Below are 21,543 nucleotides of genomic sequence, written 5' to 3'. Positions count from 1 at the left end.
GTGTGACCGCTCTACGTGGCCTCACAGTCCAAGGAGAAGTTTCAGGAGGCTGAGTGCCCTTGACTCTTGCCCAGCTCACCCTCTCTGTGCACTGGTGCAGGTGACCATGTGGGGTGCGAGGTGGTGGCCACAGGGGCCAGGAGGTCTCACCTGCGCCACGCCCTCACAGCAAAGGTTGAGTAGTGTTGGGATTTTGCAGCCAGCAAGAGACTTTTGGTTCAGTTAAAGACACACCCTTTCCCTTCTTGTCCCCTTGCTTCATCCCCCCCATCCCTCCCTCCCTCTCTCACCCTTCCCTTCTCTTTTGTTTGTCTCCTTCCCTTGTTCTCACCCATTCACTGTCAGGAAGGGCCGCGTCTGAAGGGCCAGCTCAGCGCAGCGTGGCAGCGACAGAGACTGGCACCGTCGGCAGCTGCAACAGTGAGTGGATCCCAAACCCTGGAAGTGGGGGACTGGTGCTGCTTGGGCATGAAATGACACGTGGGGCTTTGGGAATAGCTCGTGTCTTGTGTGTTTGGCAGTGAAGGGGCTCTGTCTGTGATGGGAACTGCACACGTGTCTACTGTAGCCGCTCTCTGGGGCTCCTCTGGATGGTGAGATAACATGGGATGAATGCAGAAGTCCTCAGCGCCACCTTCCTCTGTGGGTGGCCAGGCTGTGTCTGCACTAGTGGACAGTGTGGGCTGTCCTTGGCCTGTGATGGCAGCAAGTCCAACATGGTTTGTCTCTGTGCAGCTAAACTACCCCATGCCTCCAAGCAGGGTGGCATTACTACTCTCTGGGACCGTCCCTGACCTGTGTTATCCTCTCAAGAGCTGCTTGGACAGTCACACTGGCACGGGCCAGACCATTTGGGTGGTTGGATTGTCACATGCCAGCCCTGACAGCTTTTGTGTGCTGTTCTGGACACACTCTGGGTGTCTGAGCGGGTGTCTGCAGCTGGGATTGAGTGGATGCACACAACACTTCCCACTGCTGCTCCCACCCCTTGGCCAGAGGAGGGGCAGTGAGGGGTTGCTGTGAGTTTGAAGCTCTGACAGAGCAAAGGAGTTTGGTTCTGCCAAGGGTGTGGCTGATGGGAGCCATGTGAGCTGTGTGAACCTGCTGAGGGTTGGTGACAGCTCTCTTCACCCTGCCCTTCCCCATGGAGCAAAGCCAGGATCCCGTGGTACTCTCTGCAGGATCCTCAGCTCAGTGTTCCCTCCAGGCTGCAGAGCTGCTGAGGCTGAGCTGCAGGAGCAAACATCCAACTTGGTTGTCCTGTGGGATTTTTCTGCTGGCTCACAAGGAAATGCTCTGTTGATCCAGAAAGTTAGGGAGTCTTTGCTTGAGTCTGTTTTGGAAGTGGATGGAGCTAAGCCACCCTAAGACACTGAACAGAGCAGTTATGACCCTTTGTAGTTTAAGGCAGGAAAGTGATGGCTTCCACACTTTATTTCCCAATAACTTCCCTGTGCCAGCAGCCCCAGAGATGGGCACAAATATTTGCAAAGTAGGCATGCCTGGGATAAATCACCTGGGTCCAGTTACCCCAGCCTCCCTGTGGCACTGTGAGGGGAGCTGTTTGCTCCTGGCCAGGCAATGCAGGATGAGTGTCAGGACCCCTCCTCCTGCTCCGGAGAATGCCTACAGCAGCTGAGTGGATCTTGCAAATCCTTCCTGGGGTCTGTGACAGAGCAAGGCTCTGGCGCTTCCTGACTGTTGCCAGAACCAAATGGGAGTGTGAGTTTAGATATTGCTGATTTTGCAGAGGATATGTCAGCAGATAAGAAGATTTGCCACTGAAAGGTGATTTTGTTACGCTTATGCCTTTCTGAGCCAAAATTGAATTGTGGGGTGTGGATGGGAATTTAGTTCTAAGCACTGATGTAATTTTGTATCCTTGGCCCTGAAGGCAGTTTAAAAAAAAATATTTTCCCCTGTGCCCTGACAGTATTTTGCTGCCTTTGAATCATGTCCTTATGACAGAACAGATACTGAGGTTGACCTTTGCAATGTGACATAATAATATGTGACTTCTTTATAGCTCTTTTCATTCAAAATGCTTGGCACGCTATGGATCTGATCTTGCAATCACTTGCCACTGGGCCTAGCACTCACTGCTCCAAGCAATCCCTGGGGAAGCCAGAGGAGCACAGAAGTGCTACACCTGGTATTACTTGCAGGATCAGGCCCTGGAGAAATGTAGCACATCTGTGAATAACCACATTTTGGAGAGGCTTAATCTCTCGTTTATCATTTTTATTCACTATCAGAATGCCCAGCACACACATGACAGCCTCCCCTTGGCTACAGTGTCATGGCAGGTGATGCTGGGGCAGTATTCATAGCTATTATCTACTACTATCTTTGTTTTTTTTTCTTTTATTATTTTTTTTCCAGCTCTAAAAGGCTGCTAATTAATTAACTTTAGTTTCTTCTGCACCATTTGATCCTGCAGAAATCACAGCATTTTATTTTACTAGCAAGTAAGAATTAAAGAATTAAAACTACTAGGGGGAAAAAGAACGTTATCTCTTTCCCTGGGCATCACTTCTGAAAAAAGCTTGCCCTGTACCTTCAAAAACCCCAAGCTCAGCCCCCAGGGCTTGACAAAGGGTGGGAATCCCAGATCAGTGAATGCTTGGGCTGAAAACTGCTTTGTGCTCTGCTATGGCTGTTTTGAAAGGGAAGGCAGAGCCATGTGCAGGGAGAAGAGTCCAGCAGTGAGATCCCAGACCTGCACTGTGCTGCAGGTTCCTTCCCTGCTACTGATGTCCTCTGCCACCATAGGGAATTCCATTAGTTCTCCTGTGCCTCCTTGCCATTGTTTAAGAGTGATCCCTGTTCATGCTCACCAAGGAGATCCACATGAAAATAAGATTGCAAGGGACACAGTCATTACAGCATTGGGAAACAGGTAAGTACCTTAGGAATATGTAGGGAGTCTGTGAGCTGAAACATTTGAGGTATTGGTTCACAGAGAGTGAATTTTGGGAGTCCTCAGTGGCTGGAAAATGCAAAGAAGGAAGCAGGTAGGATCCTTGCACCCACCTCTGCTTGGTTTGCTCTAGATCAGTAGAACCAGGAAAGATAACTGATCCTCCTCTTGTTGATGAGATTTGGTTAAATCTGGGGACAGGGACCCACTAACCATCACCAGGTTTGTGGGTCACACTTCACCAGTTTGCCATCAGCAGAGCACTGCATCCCACCGCACCCTTAAAAACTCCTTTGAAAAATTACTTCATTAGGAGTAAAGAGATCTGGAAAGGATTCCCTGGATCATGAAATCCAATCCCCTGTTGCATCAATCACATCAGATTTATCTTTTTTGTAATCAAGCACCACTATTAACTGTGCTCCTAAGGGGAAGAAGACAGTCTCAGAATCTCATTGCATTAAATCGTAGCTGCCCCTGATTTCCAGTCTATGCTTAGTCATGGCCCATTTGTTAAACAGCAGGTACCTGGCGTAGAAGCAAGAAATTCAACACAGTTTTATTAAAATAACCACCCAGAAATCCTCACCACAAAAAAATGCTGAGGTTGCAGAAGAGAACGTGCAAGGTCAGGTAATGATAACTGGGATGCCTGAGCTCAGCCTTGCCTCTGCCTTGTAAAGCAGACTTCATGTCATCCCCTGAGTGATCCAGGTGAGGAACAAGGCAAAAGTACTCTCAGCACAAAGGAACATTTTTGCTATTCTTCACCATCATATTCATTGTGTAACCCTCTGTCTCTCTTGCCAGGTATAACTAATGCTGAGCTATTGGCTATTTTTTTAATTTGGCTATTTTTTTCCGTTTGCTGACAGGATTTTCCCTGCCATTTATAGCTTCACTCTACAAGCCATTACCTGCGCAGCATTTTTGAGAAGTCAGTGAGTTCACAGAATCATGGGATTGTTTGGATTGAAAGGGACATTAAAGACATCCAGTCCCCCTCCCCTGCCATGGGCAGGGACACCTTCCACTGGACCAGGTTGCTCAAAGCCTCATCCAGCCTGGTCTTGAACACTTCCAAGGGTGGAGTTTCATTGTCTTGTTTTGCAGATTAGGAAAGGAATTCCAGAGTTATCAGCCATACCAACCAATGGTGCTTCAAGGGCAACTTTCCCCCTCCAAAATGCCCCTGCTTTGTCCAGTGCAGTCTGATTGACTCCAAACCATGCAAGTGCTACCCAGGCAGAGGAAGGTGGCTAGTGCAGCAGCCTGCAGTGTACATTGCATGCCGTGAAAACGATGGCATGCTCTAAACCCATGATTCGTCCAGTTAGTTCATCTTAATACACAATGGATAATAATACAATGAATGGACAGAGGGGAGAAATTGGTGAGTACAGGCTCAAGTGTAAAAACTCAGTGTAACCCACCAGGTGTGATGACCCAGCCCAGCTGGCACATGGAGGTGGTGCTTAGCTCAGGCCACTGCTTCACAGAGTGGCCAGAGTGACTAAGGAGGAGGGCTCCTTTGCCAAAACCAGGTTTGGAACTAGGACGCTGCAATCCCATGTTTGCTTATTTAACTTGGCAGGTATTCAAGTGAAACAGGCACAGAGGGGAGGTATCAGAGCTGATCTCGGTACCCACGTGTGGGATTTTAAGTTTCTATTTCAGTGCCCATGCTTGGAAAAGAAATGCAAGCAGACCCTCTCACCCTCCTTTTTCTTTTTTTTTAAGCACTATTTAAATGTCATAACAATCATATAGTGCCCACCTTAATGTGCCGAAAAAATTAAAATATTTTATTAGTCTATAATCTGAAAATCATTACCGTGCTTACCATAAAAAACTGGAGGTCTTCAGAGAGAATGATGTCAGTGGGTCTGAAATGAATGCAAATATATTTTGTTGCCATGCAGGGGTCAGACAGACAGCCCCCAGCCCCAGGGCAGCAGGCTGTTAGCAGGGGAGGGAATGAAATGCATCTCACAGTGGGGAGGGAGAAAATGGATCTCTTGGCTGATTTTCCTAGAGTTCTGCAGGGTGAATGCCTGGGCCTGGGCCTGGCTGGTTGGGATGGTTTCAGAGGAAAGCATTGATGCCATTCCCACCCACCTCCCTTGCAGTGAGGGTAAGGAACCACTCCAGACAGCTCATCCCAGCATGGCTGAGCTGCTCAGAACCTCTGGCTCCATCCTGCTTCCACTGGCAGCACAGGTGCCTGTTCCCCTCAGGCATCCACATGCCCCTGGTGCCCCCTTCCTTCTGCAGATGATTCTGGATGTGTCTCTCCAAGTAATTGATGCCCAACAGGCAGGACACAGCTGTAACCAGCCCCAAGAAAGCAGCCCATTCCCACTGCCTCTGGCAGCTGGCTCCCAGACAGCCCAGGTGACAAGGCAGTCCCTGCTTTGGCCAGGTGACACTTTTGGTGACACTGGACACTCCCAGAGCAGTGGCTCCTGAGTCCCTTGTCCTGCACAGAGCCAGTGGGCTTCTGCTGGTTATTCCTCACCGCCTTGGGTGAGTGTCAGACGGTTCAAAGATTAATTACCATTAAACTGGCTGTATTTCCATCTCTGCAGAAGGCTGCAGTGGAAAAGACAGGAGTACTGGGATCATTTACCCTGGTGTTGCACAGCAGATTACCCTGTACTCACGAGGTCACCAGTTACTGTGCAATTAGACCTCCAGCGCAGGGAAGTCTGTGATAGGCTTCCACACCACTCTTCCTCCTGGTGCCTGAGAAGCAGAGGGATGGCAGCAAAGTGCAGGCTGAAGCCTCATTAGGTGCATTTAAAGCTGTTAAATAGTTTAAAATTCAAGCTGGGGGAGGTGCAATCAGAGGGTAGGAAGGCCACCTGTACTTGTCAGAGAAAGGGAGTAAAAAAAAACCCAGAGCAGTTTGTCTAGGAAATTCTAGGAAAGCCAAAACAGAAAGGAGGGTTGTGAGGGAGATCCATGTGCCAGGCAGCTGAAAGGCAAAAGGCTTTTGCTCTTCATGTGTCACCAGGGACAGCTGTGCCAGTGATGAAGGACTGTCCTGTGCCAGAGACCCTGTCCATGTCCCTGACCATACCATGGGGTGGTGTCCATGGAGCCATGGAGGATGCTGCAGTGGATCAGGACAATGCCTCTTGCTCCAGATTGCTCTCCTCCATTTCTCACGTGCACCCAAATGAAACACCTACTCACAGAGCATTTGGAAGAATGACAAATGCCTTTGATTATCAAGCACAAATTCCAGTAGCAGCTCATTGCATCTCTTGAGTGGCTAATAAAGCAGCAAACCCATTCTGATCAATATACAGCAAGTAGTGCTGTAAAGGGAGATTGTGCCCGCCCCAGGCCACGTTGCATTTTGTCTTTTTAACCCATGTCCTCTTCAAGCCAAGCACAGTCTCTTTTCAGTGGCAGCTCCCTAGATTTTCTGGCTTTCAGTGAACCGGTGAAATAAATGCTGTTCTGAAGCCCTCCATGTAAAGAACCCAAGTTAAAGAGCAAAGTGTGTGTGTCTGCAGCAATCATTAGTTTAAATACTCTTTTATTACATAGTCACATGTCTCCAATTCATCCCCACAAAGAGCATCCATACAGTCAACAGCTTCTGAAGAGGTGAGGCAGAAACAAAGACAGTGTGAAGCCATTGATTACTGAGGATAGAAAGGGCTGTATGTAAATAATTTGTCTGAAGGATGAGCAGAGTGGGGAGATGTGCTACCTGATTGCAAATATTTACAAAGTTGTGAGCTTGAAGGTTAGAAAATGTTGAGAGAAGTATATAGAAGTTAGCACAGGGATAATGCGGTGAGGATGAGTGGGGAAAATCAGTGTGGCAAGCAGGAAATTTCCGTCATGTAGGCAAGATTTGTTCGTGATTTCCTTGTGGAGGCTGTGGATTGTTCACTGGGTTATATGGATTGGCACCCATCAATACCTTAGCAAATCCTTTAGGGCCTGCTCTCACAAAGGAAAAGGAGAAGAATGAAATTTAATGGGGTTTTTTTTTCAGCTCTACTCTCCCCTGTAAAGCGTTTTCCTAGGCAGATGCATGTCATTGCGGGGGCACGGCGCACACACACTCCTAACGCTCCTGGACTAGAGCAGATTATCCAGAGGAGCAAAAGCAGCCACAGCTTTAAGCCCAGCATTTGTAGTCACGTTTATCCTTGAAGTAAATGCTCCAGCAGTGACATAATTGAGGGCTGTCCTGTCTGCTCAGCATATGTCTGCAGGGGTCATCCATCCTTTCTGACGCTGCAGAACATTAGCGGTTTTTAGACTCACTTTCTCCTTCCGTCCTTCCTATTGTGGCTAACCCTAATGGAGAGCTGGTGGCTAGAGACTCTTCTAGGAAAACTGGCCTGTTTGGAGAGCCGACTGTCCTGGAGCAGTACTATCTTAGGGCAAAACCAGTCAGATGTGTCCTGCTGGGTGCTGGGTTTGTGCAATGGCCCCAGCGGGGCTGGTTGGAGTGGAGGGTCTGTCTGGCTGCAGGGAGGGCAGCAGAAGGCAACTGGTGATATCTGTGATGGCCACTTAGTGCTTGAGGGCTCTAATGGCATCTGGGAACAAGGTTCCTGTGTTTGTGGGTCTGCTTATTTATTTATGCTCCTGGCTAAATAAAGTAGGGAGGAAGAATTTTAACTCAGCGGTTGAAATGCATGGGACTGCAGCAGCTCTGTCCTACTCAAGGGCATCCAGACAACTTGATAGAGAATGGAGGGAACTTCAATGCACAGAAAGTCTTAGCTGGAAAAATAGAGAAGAGAATGCAAAGCTTGATTCCTTCAAATGTTTAAAGTTTAGCTTGTTTTGCAGCAGAACCCTGCAGCCCAACCCCAACCTCACCATCTGCACGTCACCATTTTGGCTTTTGCTGGTTTTATTTCTTCTCCTTCCTGGTGCCACTGCTGCTCCTCCATGACAGCAGTGCTCAGACAGGTGCTGTCACTGTCCTCTCCTGTTCTTGTCCCTTTTGAGCTGTTGTCACCATCTGCAGCCTCTCCCCTGCTTGCCACACCAGCTTTGGGCAGGGGTGCTTGAGGCAGGCACAGAAAGGAGATGTCCGTGGCAACTTCCCCTGGTTTAGGTCTCAGGAAGTTTAGCCAAGAACACCCCCATCCCCAGCGTGTCTCTGCAGTGCTGTGACTGATGGAGGGTGGGGGGTGCAGGCTGGGGTTTGCCCTGCTGTGAAATGCAGTTTCATTCGGCGGTGCCAGAGCTGGCACAGCTTTCCCACCGGCGCTGATGGGTTTAATCACATCATTAGTAGGTGTGACACTGCAGCCTCCGATGATGAGCTCTTTATTCTAACACAGCTTTCTGCGTGTTTATCTGAGATGCCATCTGTGCCTGCACTGCCTTCATTAGGAGAGAAAGCCTATGTATCTTCTGACGTTGGTCTGTGTTTCTGTGATGTTTCCCTGCTGAGGAACCACTGTTCAACTAGAGGGTGAGAACCCACACCTGAAGGAAAGCAGTAATATCCAAAATGCCTAAATGGGCCAAATAGACCATTAGGAAATGCACTCTTTGGAGGAATCCTCAACTGGTACACAAGACTGGCTACAAGAAATGATCCAGCTATTTTATTCCTGAAAGATTTTCATCTTGGTAAAACAATTATGCCCCATGCTTATTCTAAAGTGCTGTAAGTTTTCAGGCAAGCAAAGAACAGTTTTTAATTTTTAAAATACTTTCTATTTTTGTACCTCCATACCATGCTTGTACATAGAAGTTTTTGGGTTGCTTGCCCAGGTTTTAGATACAAAATCATTAAGATTTGTGGGTGCAGATCTGAATGTCTAGCCTTCCCCCTTAAAAACTCCACAGTATATGTTGTATATATTATTAGCTGTATGGTATATATGCAGCTATATATTTTTGTAGCTGTCCATTGATCAACAAAGTGGCAGCATGGTGTGCTCATGGTGTTCTACTGCTCTTGACAAGATTCATGAAACACAAACCAGGCAGGAGCTGCCACATCACAGTCTAGCTACACATAAAAAAAAGGGAATGCTTCCATAGAGAGGTGGCATGCCCTGGCTTGTATCAGTTTTCTGTCTGCATGCTGCCGGGCCGATGCTCAGCGAATCTGACATTAACAAGAAATAGATTTCCAAACAATCTCGCCTAATGAATTTTGAATATTATCATGATTAATGCGAAGGCAGTTGAACTGATTATCCAGTATCCAGAAGTAATGGAGCCTTATCTACATCTTGTGTAGTCCTCAGTCAGGAATGGCTTTGGCTGCAGACAAAGACAAGTGCTGTTGGTTACCCAGAGGGGAGGCACTGGCAGGACAGAGGGAGAGACATGATGGAAGGGAGATGATGAGATACCCCTCTGAAAGCATTTCAGCATGGAGTGATCACACATGCAGGTTTTTATTGCTGCTTTTTCCTAAGCTACATTTCTCAGGCCATTTTCAGACTTGGCTTTTATACCGCCAGGTTAAGATTTATTGGGCAAATATTTTTCCTCCTTCCCAAAGCCAGAAACTGGTTGATTTTCATTCTCTTCATTGCCAAAAGAACATAATCCTGGCGGATGTGTTTCTTGCATCATGATGGTTTAACTTGTCTTCTATCCGATTAGCTTTTGAGCTATTAAACACCTCTTGTAGCATTACCAGGGAAATGATAATGCAGATCATTCATGGGCAGCTTCTGTTGACACAAGCAGTCTTTGCAGACTCCAATCCCCTTTAAAGCTGGACCCAGCAGAGAGCATTGTCTCATGGGTATCACATGTCTCTGAGCAGGCCTGTCCTAAGAAAGTGTGTCCTGACGGAAGGGTCTCCAGCCTTGTGGAGACAACTGGTAAATCTGTAAGGTGCCTGACAAACTAGCTAGAGGCTGTAGTTTCAATAGATTTAGTGGCATTCCCAGCCTCTGCTGTTATCTGGGCAGTGACCATAAGAAAGGTAGCTTTTGACTGATTGTGATGTGTGCCCATCGTGTTGTGTCTGTGATGCAGAGGACTTCAGAGGCCACCTCTGGCACACACAGGTCCACAGCTGCCCCTGCCCACCCACAGCTGAGCAGGGAACTCCAGGATGTCCTGGGGAGCTGACCAGAGAATCCTTCCAAAGCACTACAACTTTGCTCTCAGTTCCCAGTGTGGGCCTCTGTCATTCTGGGCCACCAGAAGCCTCTCAGTAGGTGGCCCAGGGAATAAGTTTGGTCATCTCTCCTCCACCTAGGAAGACAGAAATCATTAGGAGAAGGGTTTATAACCTGCTAGGAGCTGGTGGTGCTCTTGCTGACCTCTTTACTACAGGTTTTACAAACTACAGTCTCTCTGCTCCCACAACCCCCCAGCTGAATAAGGCTTGGGTGGGGTTTCTCACAGTTCATGTCCTCGTGTTGGAGATCATGGCTTCTGGAGCTTTTACTCCAGATGAACATGGAACTGGCCATTCCTATGCAGGCTGATTGTGCAGCTGCTTCCAAGCAGTGAGTGCAGCTGCTTTGAGTGTTGGGAAGAAAAGGTGAAGAGTGAGTTGTAGTAAGGTGCACACCAAGCAGATTATTGGCAAACATAATTAAAAATATATGTGCAATTTCTCCTCTGTTTCCCTTGTCTTAACCATCTTCTGCATTACCTCTGGCATTTTTAGACAGTAGGTAATATGGCTGAGAGGACTCTTGGGCACAGGCAGCTCTTAGAGCAGCAGTGATTTATCTCAGACCATTTTGAGGTAGAAGAATTTACCTCTAGCTACAGCCACCCCTCCATGTCTGCCCTCCCTCATTTGCATAAGTAATTGGCAGCTTGTTAATGGCTCATTAGGAATGCTGAAAACCGTGGGATTAAAACACACTCAGTGGAGTAGAGATGAGGGGTAGGGGGGGAAAGGTTGCTGTCCCTGCTTGCAAATTACACTGCTTGATTCAATGTGATTTGGAATTACAGGTCATAAAGCAACTAGATTGTTAAATGAAGTAAGGAAAAACAATGTCAATGGCAGGTTTTATTTTTAGACTCATGTTTAAACACAGTATGTGCATCTAGGGGGAACAAACAGTCCCTTGCCAAACAGTCCTACTGACAGCAGGAACCTCTCACCCCTTTCTCGGTTTCACATTAACCCTGCCTGGTCAGTGTTTCCTGCTCCTGAACAAGTCCATCTGGCTCCTTACATCACCTCGTGGCAGGGACATTTGGTTCCTTTTCCCATGTTCTCTCTGGGTAAATCCAACCTTCTCACCTCTAGCAGCAGGCAACCAGCATGTTCCTTTCCTTGGGCACGACTGGGACAGCCAGCACAACTCCATGCAACCATGCATCCAGGTTGCTTTGTGCATTCTGTACATCTCAAAAAATCCCTGGAAAACTGCTGTGAGATGCCTTTGGTTGCTGGCATGCAGGGAGGCAGGCAGCCAGCCTTTTGCTGTGGCACTGCCAGAGCTGCAATGCAGGAGGTGGTTGGAGTAGCCTGTGAGAATTGTGAGAGGATCACATCTGCTGTTCCAGAGAGTGGAACGCGCTGAGGACACAGCCAAGTAAGTTGAAAAGTTTGATGGGAGCTTTTTGTTGTTTGCTGGCTGTTTAATCTCCCCTTCAGCACTGGCTATGACAGCAGTGACTGCAAAGACACAGAGGTGAAGGCAAGGACAGGGCTGTGATGGCTTTTGAGTCACTTAGAGGAGGCTCAGCCCGTGGGCTGGTGCAGCACACAATGCCTTTCCATCAGGAGAACACCTTGGGGATTTTTGGAGGCCCGGGTAATTCTGGCAATGGTGCAGTCTCAGATATAGCTAGGACCTTTCTTCCTGGATAAGCTGAAAGGAAATTACAGATGAAGCACTTGGGAATCACATCCAGTCATAATTTGCAGTTAAATTCAGCAACCTCTGATCTAAACTTGGGTACTTAAGAGCCGACTAAGGTGACAGTTGAAACTATGAAGTGGGGACAGCTAAGGTTCAGCAAAGCTCAGCTCTGTCTGGCATGTCAGAGTTAATCCCTCTGCTTTGTAAAAGGTGCCCAGGAATCTGTCAGGACTCACAGAGGCAAAATACTGACACTTCTGAAGAATTTCTCAGTGCCGCTGGATCCAGGCTGAAGGCAAGGAAGGAGTGTCTCCTGCTGGATCCTCAGCCAGCAGCATGTGCTGCTCTTTGCATCACCCTGAGAAGTCATCTCCTTGTGCCCCAACCTGAACTGACAAACATTGACTCACAAAGGCACAATCTACATCAGTTTTGTTTGTTGTTCTCCAAGAGCTCAACATAGCCAAACAGAGCAGCTTTTCCTCCTTCTTGCTTTCATTGCCTTTTTTTTTTTTGTTGCCCTTACATCCTCTCAGATGACCCTGAGAGCCACCTGTGGCTCTTATTCATACAAGGCTGTCCAGAGCTGATGAATTAACAACATATCCTGCCTGCAACAGGAATCAGCATGTCCTGATGGGGACTTACAGCTGCCTGCTGGGGAAGGCTCAGAGCTGGATCACGCAGCTCCGAGAGCTGAGCTCTAAAGGACATAAGATTTGGTGTGGTCTAGGCTGGGATGGCATCCAGGCCTGCAAGGAAAGATCCCAGGTCACCCCTACCTACAGCAGCAGGAACAGAGATGGCAATCAGAGAATGTGTGTCTTATCACTAGGTTGAGTGGAATTTCCTGGAGAGGAATGGTGCCAAGGTCTCCACTACTGCTATGTGATTCTGTACAAACTCAAATGTCTCTGCTTCCCGCACAAAAATAGGAAGTTCAAATAATGCTGCATGATACAAAGACAACTACAGTGGTTCTTGTGATCTTCCCAAGGCAGGAGCAAAACCTCCATCAAGTGTGCCAGAAGCAGGAGGAAAGGTGTCAAATGACCTTGGAAAGCAAATGTCAAATGACCAGGGAAATGACCAGGGTTTTTTTTTGTTGTTGTTGTTTGTTTCTTTGTTTTATTTGGGTTTGTTTGGTTTGGTTTTTATTTCAATGTTGCAAAGGAAACTGCTCAAAAAGAAAAATAAGACACATGATAAGAGTGTGCTGGAGACAAATCCCATTCTGAGCTGAGATCCATGGAGGTGCCTTCCAGGTGTGGGTGTAGAAAAGACGTCTCAGTAGTTCCCCTTTGAATGCTGCTTTGGACTACAGTCCTGATATGTGAGCTGGGAAGGGGGAAAACAGTGCTTCCTACCAAAATCTCCTTTAATGTGCTAGTATCTTTATTCCCACCAGTCCTAAATTTGCATGAGGGTTTTTCAGCCCTACTCTGATTTTGATTTTCAGGTTATCTCTGCTGGTGGCCCAAACTGTGGATTTATTGCACAGTCTTTGCTGAAACTGCTGCTCCACTACCTGCTGCTGTACTGTCAGACTCACCAGGGGATAACATGTCATCTTTTCCTTTCCTAATCAGCTGGATGTCATTCAGAAAGCTGGGACAAGGAGAACTTTTCCCCCAGACACCAGCCTTCCTTGGTAGCAGACAAACCTCAAGCCTTATAATACTACTTGTACATAGCACTTATATAGCTTTACATCCTCAAAGTGCTGTACTAGCATTAAGTAATTATCTCTCTCCCTAATGGCCATTAATGCTGGCCTTTCATGAACCTCCCCCAGCTCCCTGAGGTTCATATCTAATCCAGCAATAAGCTGCTCAGAGGGAGGGGCTGGATATCTTGCAAGTCCAAGGGCTTGGATGTGTAATGAGGCTCCAGAGCAGGGGCCAGGTGCCCTGGAGTATCAGAAACACGGGGCTGTGGATCAGGTCATGCCCTTGGAAGCATCCACTAGAAAGGGATGGAATTGAGTAGGTGATACTGTGATCTTGAAATGGAGAGGAAGAAAACTTTGGCTGCTCAGAGGATGTGCACTGATTGCTCCATTTATTACCAGGATAGCATTGTGAACAGAAAGAGCAGAGCAGTGGGAATAACGTGTCAGTGTGGGCATGGGGAGTTGATCTAGGGAGAGAAAGTTAGCTAAAAATGTCAAACAAAGCTAGACAGCCATGGCAATGGGATAAAGAGGCCAGTCTGCAGATCTGTGAAGCATTAAAATAACAAGGCAAAAGGGCAAGCTTGGCAGCATCATAGGATTTAAAGAGAGGAGCAGAAGAGGATTTACTTGTCTTATTTGCTTGCAAGCAGAGCCCTCTTCCAGGCTATGGAGTGTCTCCAGGGGAGATGTTGTAATGCCACTGTTTCAGGACATTTTACCCTTGGGGAAGGTGAGGCTACCTGTTAGCAGGGCTCTCCCTGCCCTAGCTCCCAAATGGAGAAGACGGTGTCAGAAGTTGACATGGCTGTTTCAGAGAAATCCCAGAAAGTAGCATGCTCTTAACAAACACCAGTCCTGCATGGTCACTTATTTCTGGTTCTGCTAGACCCAGCTCTGAGCAAGCAGAGGCTGAAATAAACTTTCACCTTCTCCCTAAAGGCATGGTAATGATTCTTGCCAAAGCCAAGGCTGTGCCTTGTAAGCTGGCTTTGCAAAAGAAGAAAACAGCACCCATTTTTTCAGCCTGATTTAATAGCATCATTTTGGTTTTATGCTTCTGGCAATGGCTGGTCCTGTAAAACAAGTGTGTAGCTGAGGGAATCACGTGCCAGTCTACAGTGGCAGAACACAGCTCACAATCACTACATGCTATGCAAAGGATTTCTGTCACCCTGGACACACTCTGCTTCCTGTGGCATCACTAGCACCATCCCTCTGTGCTCAGCTCTAAATCATTTTGCTACATCATCAAATAACAGGGTATGGCTGACTGCAGGCCAGGAGGACTTGGTGTTCACTTACTGCACAGCTTCGGAGCAGGGCCTTCTCCTGCCTTCCTGCATCTGTTTTCTCATCTGTGAAATGGGAATTTTAATCCTAATCAGTTTGCAAGGGAAGCAGTGAGGGGCAGTAAAGGCAATTCTTTAAAATGTAATAGTCAGCCTTATGTGCTGGGTTAGACATTGGAGTGGGTTTATGGTAGAGTTTAATTGATGCCTGTTCTGCTTATGGCTGGTAAGTTCAAGGCTTAATCTTTGCTCTCAAAAATGTGGCACCCTGTTTGAGATGCAAAGGATGCCTCTGCAAGGAGCACCTCATCTCTGAGCATAGCTGGGCTGGGTTTTGGTACCCACTAATTTCTGGGCATTGCTTGTTTGAATTTTCTTCCCCAAATTAATGTGATTATTAATTATTATGAGATCAATTTATAGTAAAAGCTGTGTCTCACATGGCTGGGAGGAATGCTTTGGCTGTTCCTAACCTTCAACCTATGAGCTAAGCCAAGGTTGTGTTGTCACATCCTTGAGACAACTCTTGACTGTGTATGTCATTTTGCTGGCAGATCTTCACCAGGGTGTGTCTAGAGGAGACCAAAGATCTTGACTTTATTTTAGCTTATTAGAACTGAGATGGCAGTACTGGCTTCTCTGCTCTGTTTCCAGGGTCAGATCATTGAGTGGTGTAAATCAGGACCCTCCCTTTCGAGCAGTGCTGCTGAGATACTGTCTGTGTAAGCTGAGGGCCTGGTTCACACATTCTGAACTGCTCTAAGACCTCTCCAAAAGGGAGTTAACTGTGTTCAGTGTGTTGCACTACCTGTAATCACAAATGATCCTGCAAGGTTCAGGATATTGCAAACGTAGAGAGCTTTTCAGCAAGTAATAATTTTGAGATTGCTGGAAAACTGAAGAGTTAGTGCTGCTTAAAGGAGAATAAAATAAGCATTAGCACAAAACAGTTTTTGCAACAATCAAGTTTGATGTATGTCCTATTCTGCTTATAATGTTTCCTCAGAGCCCTTTGCAAGAAGGGGGAAGCAAGCTGTAAAAGCTGGGATTGTAGGGAAGAGCTAAATTTGCAGCCAGGGTTTTGAAGGAACAAACAAAGAAAAGCATATTTCCATTTCCATTACAGCAGAACATTCTTGGGAGTTCAGAGCAGCAAGCTGAGAACACACCAGCCAAGCCACCTCAAAACAGGAGGTGTGGAGCTGCAATGAGCTTTTTATCCTCAAGCATCTGCACTTAGGAAAGAAAGATCTTCCTTAGACTTTTCTCCTCTTTTTTGAGGGAGGGTCTGTTTCAGAGTAAGGGAAAGGGCTGGTCTGCAGCCCTCTGAGTACAACTCTGCAAACCTGAGTCTAAATTCTGCCAAACCCCAGAGAAATCTGAACTCCTCCATGCAGAAAGCCAGCAGAGCATCCTACCCCTTTCACACCCTATTCCAACACACCTCCTTCTTGCTTCCAAGCACTGCAATGTCCCTGTACTGACCCTTCCCCACACTAGTTCTGCTTTAATCAGTCAAAGAAACCTGTGGAAAAACTGGCAGCTCAGACGAGAGCTTTTGTTTGTAGAAAAAATGTTTTTGTCCAAGCAAGCACAACAATCTCATTACTTGGAATAGGCACACATATGCTGGAATCCTAGACAGCAGACACTGTCTCCCCTCATCCTTTGTAGGACCAGAAAGATTTCTGCCTCTTTGATTCAGCTGCAGTGCTACAAAGTTATTAGCATTGCTTTTTTGGTGTCCCTAATGAGACAAGCCTCTTCCAAGCAGCTCCACAAAAGCACTTTTCTCATCGCTGCTAAAGCCTCGGACACTTTACCCTCAGCAGAAAAAAGTGTGGAGATTTGCAGCCCTGCTGCTTCCAGTGCTGGTTGGTCGTAGCAATTAGCTGTTTCCCCACAGATCAAGCTTCTTGTACAGAAAGACAGCACAGAGAAAAACTTGTCCTGCTGAAAGAAACTTGTTTAGGAATCTCTAGTGAATCTGAAGGTAAATCCATTCTCTTTGGAACTGTTTGCGTGCATCCTGCAAGCCTCCTGTGTGCCTGCTGGATTCATGTGCCTTACAGGAGGGCTGACTCTTTCCTGAGGAAGTACCTTTCCCTGGCTTGGCATACCCCAGTTTTATACACCCAGTTCCAAACTCTCCAAAGGGGTTGGCTTTCCTTCCTCCATTAAATGATGGGCATATCCCTGCCTGTAAGAGCCTGTTCTTTACCTACAGACCACCTTTTGCAGTGTGGTCCTGCAGTCATTTACGTATGGAAAGCAGTCTCTGAAAAGGCCTGTAGCACAGTTTTGTGAGTGCAAAAGCTTTCATGTGATTAGGTGATGCACAGATGCCTGTGCATGGCTTTTAGAGAAGCGTTCTGGAGAGGAACAGCCCTCATGCTGTATCTCTGGTGCGTGCCTCAGAGTACTGAGGCCCTGAAATGCTTTGCTGACCATTCTTGCTCTGTGTCCAGGTTCACCAGACTGTGGGGCTGGAGTATGTTCTTGGCATTTCGCATTTGATTGCCTTACCAGCCCAATTTGGGCGGAGAGGATGTAATTCCTCTTGATACATTTCACTCCCTATGCATCATGTTAACCAGGTGGGATTGGTGGGTAAACCCAGGAGTGGTGGTGGGGGGGCAGGAGCCAGCCCAGCTTTTTGAACACAGCTCCTTGGTGCTGTAGTTCACAGGGAGGCCCTGATTTTGTGCACGTCATGTCAGAGCTGACATGACAAGTGTTGCTCAGGCATTGGAACAGGCTCCTCAGGGAAGTGCTCACAGTTCCAAGCCTAGCAGAGCTCAAGGAGCTTTTGGACAATGCTCTCAGGTACATTTGTGTGATTATTGGGGTGTCCTGCACAGGACCAGGAGCTTGATCTAATTCTATGAGCCCTTCCTCAGGACTGTCACCACTGAGATTTCCCTGTGCTTTTGTCCTCACCCAGGTTGGAGGACACACCATGCTGCCTATCCGCTGGATGCCTCCGGAGAGCATCATGTACAGGAAATTCACCACAGAGAGTGACGTCTGGAGCTTCGGGGTGATCCTCTGGGAGATTTTCACATATGGGAAACAGCCCTGGTTCCAGCTCTCAAACACAGAGGTACAACAGTGCTGAGACACCTCAGATGAAAACTGTATTTTTTTGCTGTCTCTCCTTTCCAGGTTGTTTGCAACAAAATTTGTACATGGATGGTCCCCTCCTTGGCACTCCCATGGTTAAGCCATAGGATAAGTGTCATTATCTCAGTTTAAGAGCTGGGAAAACTGAGGCCTGCAGGAATCAAAGAGCTCTGCCAAAGCCATGTACTGGCTAATCCTCAGCCCCTTGCTGCTAAGTTCCTGACGTATCTTTCATATCTTATAAACTCTTGGGGTGCTGCCAGAACTGGGGATACCCAAATTACTGCTGGGATCTAAGTCATGCCTTGAATTTCCCTGGTTCCTCCTTTTGCAGCTAAAGCTCACTGCTGGCTCCAGTTTGTGAGAAATTGTTTTAAGCTTGACATATCTCATGTGGCACATTTCCTTGGGGTGTTTGCCATTGGGATCTCTATGATATGGTTTGCCCCAGTTCACTGAGGGTGGAACCCATGGAGATTGTTTGCCCTTATTATTTCTTTGACTAGCAAAAGTTGCAGCCCACCAGGACAGGACTGCCCTGTAAAAACGTTGCAGGAAGGCTGGCTGGGATTAACAGGGCGTCACTGCTGAGGTTTGAGGCACATCAGCAGAAATGCATTGGAAAATTTTTGCTTGGAATAGCAGGAGGTATTATAGAGAGGAAAAAGATGCTTTGACATAGCAGTGTGTGGGAACCTTGAACATTTTTATCCTACTGTGTATCTAATGGATTTCAGAAATTTCACCTTTTGTAATGAAAAATGTGCATTTTCTGCTTTCTGGATACAGATCCCTTAATTAAGTGAGTTGCAGAGATGGCAAATCCAAGGTGTTGCTTTACAGCTCTAATACTTGCCCATTCGTGTGCTCAATAGGGCCTGACTGTACATCCCAAAGTAGCACACGCAAACATTTTAGAGGCACAAACAATGGAATCGACAGCGACAGAAGTTATTTGTCACGCTATTTAATGAGCTGCTCTTGCATTTCCCTGTGAGGGCAAATACAAACACACACAAATGAGCACATGGAGCTTTAACATGGGCAACAGGCACGCAACAGGAGTGTGACAGCTCAGCTTTGCCCGTTCATTCTGCCTCAGTTTCCTTTGCAGGGCAGTAGGGCTGAAAACAGCTACCCTTAATTTCGAGGGTGTCTTTGTTTGCTACCATTTCTGGGATAAAATATGATCCTTCCCTTACCTGTTGGTGTTTCCACTTCTTTCTGCCTGCTGACCACGGCATCCTGGTGGAATACTTCTGTGGGAGGGAGCCACATTAGCTCCCACCAGTCTCATTTTTCACAGCTTGTGGAGGGATGGGCAGAACCTATGTGGCTGCAGAGGACTGACACCTCCACCAGCTCCTGGATGCTGTGGCAGCCCAGATGCAGTGCCAGAGCCCCACGGAGAGGCAGAGCCCATGGAGGGACAGGTCAATGAGCCTGTGCCAAGCTCCTGGCTGCCAGGACTGGACCAGGAGCAAGCATCAGGCTGGCTGAGCATCTCTCCTGCTGGGTGTTGGTGTTGGCAAGGCTGGGATGCCACTCCCTCCTGTGCCACCTACATGGCCTCATACCCCCACAGCATTTTCAACATGTTTTTCCAAGGCTGGGAAAAACCGTCTCTGAGCAGAGGAATGAGGCAGGGCACCACTCAACCAGTCCATTACCTTCTCTCTATGCCTTTCCTTCACCCTGGAGAGAAAGAGCCCAGCACAGGGCTCCTGTGCATGTCCAGGATGTCTTGGCAGGAACCATAACTCACCTCCTCCCCACAGAGAGCATCCAGCAGCTCTGTGGCAATGCAGGCTTCTCTTCATGCTGTGTCTTGCTCTCATTGCTTTCAGCGAGTCCTAATCTCTCCCCTCTGTATTTATATGCAAATAGCACAGTGATAAGTATCCCTTGAGCTGCTTGGTGGGATCATTGCTACTCATAAATGATAAACTCTAAACACCTCTTGCTGGGTGGCTTCCCTGCACACACTGCCTGGGACTGGTGTTTATCTGCAGAGCGTGGCAGGCTGCTCGCACGCAGCAATGCTGGGACTCATCAACCCCAACCAAGGAGGCCAGGCAGTAATAGCAGCTCTCTGGAAACTCATATTTCCCTTTCCTTTTCATTCATTCCTCCAGTAAACAATACACAAAGAGACCCTTAGGGGAGTCCTTTCCAATGGCATCCCTCCGAAGAGACTTTACTGTTATCCAGGACCTCACATTTTTCTCATTAGCAGCACCAATCTGACCCAGAGGACAGTGATAGCACTGTAAATTTTTTTTTCTCCTTCATAGATGTGATTTGACATGAAATTTCATTCTTTTAGTTGCTTTTCTATGTCAGAAAGAGGAGAAGTATGTAGAAAAAGATGCTCTGAACTCATCCTTATAAAACTCTCCTGGGCTTTGCAATGGAACGGACTCTTGGTTTTCAGACAAGAAAAATATCATTTCAGCTGTGCAAAATATTACTGTACTTCAGGGATTTTAAGACTTTTTTCATTCTTCATTTAGCGGGAAAAACTGACATAATAAATTAAAACCTATTTCATTTGCTTGTGACCTCTTCTTTGGAGAGTGCATTGAGGTAGGTAGGTGTCAGACGGGGAAGGTTTTTGGGATCTGAAAAACTGCAGCTGGAGACAAACTTTTCATGGTAAAATCATCATTAGCAACAAACAGGTGATCATTGAGGATGTGCAGATCTGAGATTTGGTTTCTCAGTGCTCCCATTGACTAGATGGTACCACATCAGCCAAGCAGTATCAGGCACAGGACATCCTCCATAAACTGCCCAGCTGGTATTCAGTGTTTCTTTTCTTTCTTTCTTTCTTTCAGGTCATTGAGTGCATTACCCAAGGCCGAGTTTTGGAGAGGCCCCGAGTCTGCCCCAAGGAGGTTTACGACATCATGTTGGGCTGCTGGCAGAGGGAACCTCAGCAACGGCTCAACATCAAGGAGATCTACAAGATCCTCCATGCTCTGGGCAAGGCCACACCAATCTACCTGGACATCCTTGGCTAGCAGTGGCCACTTATTGGAAGTCCCTGCTCCTTCCTCCTGTCCTTCCTTCCCTCTCCCCCTCCCAAACCCTTTTCCCCTCAGCTCCCAAGCAAACATCTTCATATAAACTCAAGTGCCTGCTACACATACAACACTGAAAACAAAAAAAAAAACAAAACAGAAAGCAAATCAACAAAAATCCCACAGAACAACCTGTAAGGCAGTTTGGCTTATATATATTTATAGATATCTCTCTATATAACTTCCACACCAATACAGAAAGAAGCTGCTGTTACAGAAAATTGTGAGACTATATGTAAAAAAAAAAAAAAAAAAAAGAGAGAAAGAAAGGAGAAGGTATCTTTCCCCCGAGCAATCAAGCAGTGAAATGCAACCCTGCTGTGAGTATGGTTCGGGCAGCTGGGCAGGGCTCTAGGCTGGCTATGGCAGCAATGCCATCCTGGGTAGGAGCTGCAGGAAGAAAGCCTTGCCCTGGTTGTATGATATGCACTGAATGTGTGAAATCAGTCCTCCCTTTTCGTCCTTGCCTCCCTCCCTCCTTGCCAGCCCGCAGGTGATGGGCACAAAGCCAGGGCAGTGCCCCTGGATGAACTCTCTTTTACCAACCCCATCCTCTTAGTCCCTCCTCATCCCTTTCTGCCTTCCTGCCTTTTTCCTCCCTCCAACATTTCAGGACAATTTTTCTAATTTGCTGATTCTTAAATGTATAGACTCAAGGCTTTCG

The 21,543-nt window shown here is 47.1% G+C and overlaps 1 protein-coding gene across 2 annotated transcripts in view; it reads left to right on the top strand.

The window, feature by feature from the left end:
- NTRK3 (neurotrophic receptor tyrosine kinase 3) overlaps nt 1-21,136 on the top strand; it is a 203,699-nt gene extending 182,563 nt beyond the window's left edge. The window contains exons 16-18 of one of the 2 annotated variants that reach the window (XM_041469252.1): nt 346-420; nt 17,618-17,776; nt 20,634-20,902. In XM_041469252.1, the coding sequence (XP_041325186.1) occupies nt 346-420; nt 17,618-17,776; nt 20,634-20,819 (420 nt within the window). In that variant the 3' untranslated portion in view covers nt 20,820-20,902. Of the gene's footprint in view, nt 1-345; nt 421-17,617; nt 17,777-20,633 lie in introns of both variants that reach the window. The other variant, XM_041469251.1, reaches the window with a different exon arrangement.
- The last annotated feature ends 407 nt before the right edge of the window (nt 21,137-21,543 follow it).

The sequence above is a fragment of the Pyrgilauda ruficollis genome, unplaced genomic scaffold, assembly GCF_017590135.1.
Source record: "Pyrgilauda ruficollis isolate IOZ18807 unplaced genomic scaffold, ASM1759013v1 scaffold23, whole genome shotgun sequence".
In the NCBI taxonomy this organism is placed as follows: Eukaryota; Metazoa; Chordata; class Aves; order Passeriformes; family Passeridae; genus Pyrgilauda; species Pyrgilauda ruficollis.
The sequence above is the reverse complement of the archived record's forward strand: the minus strand, read 5'-3'. Positions and strand labels throughout refer to the sequence as shown.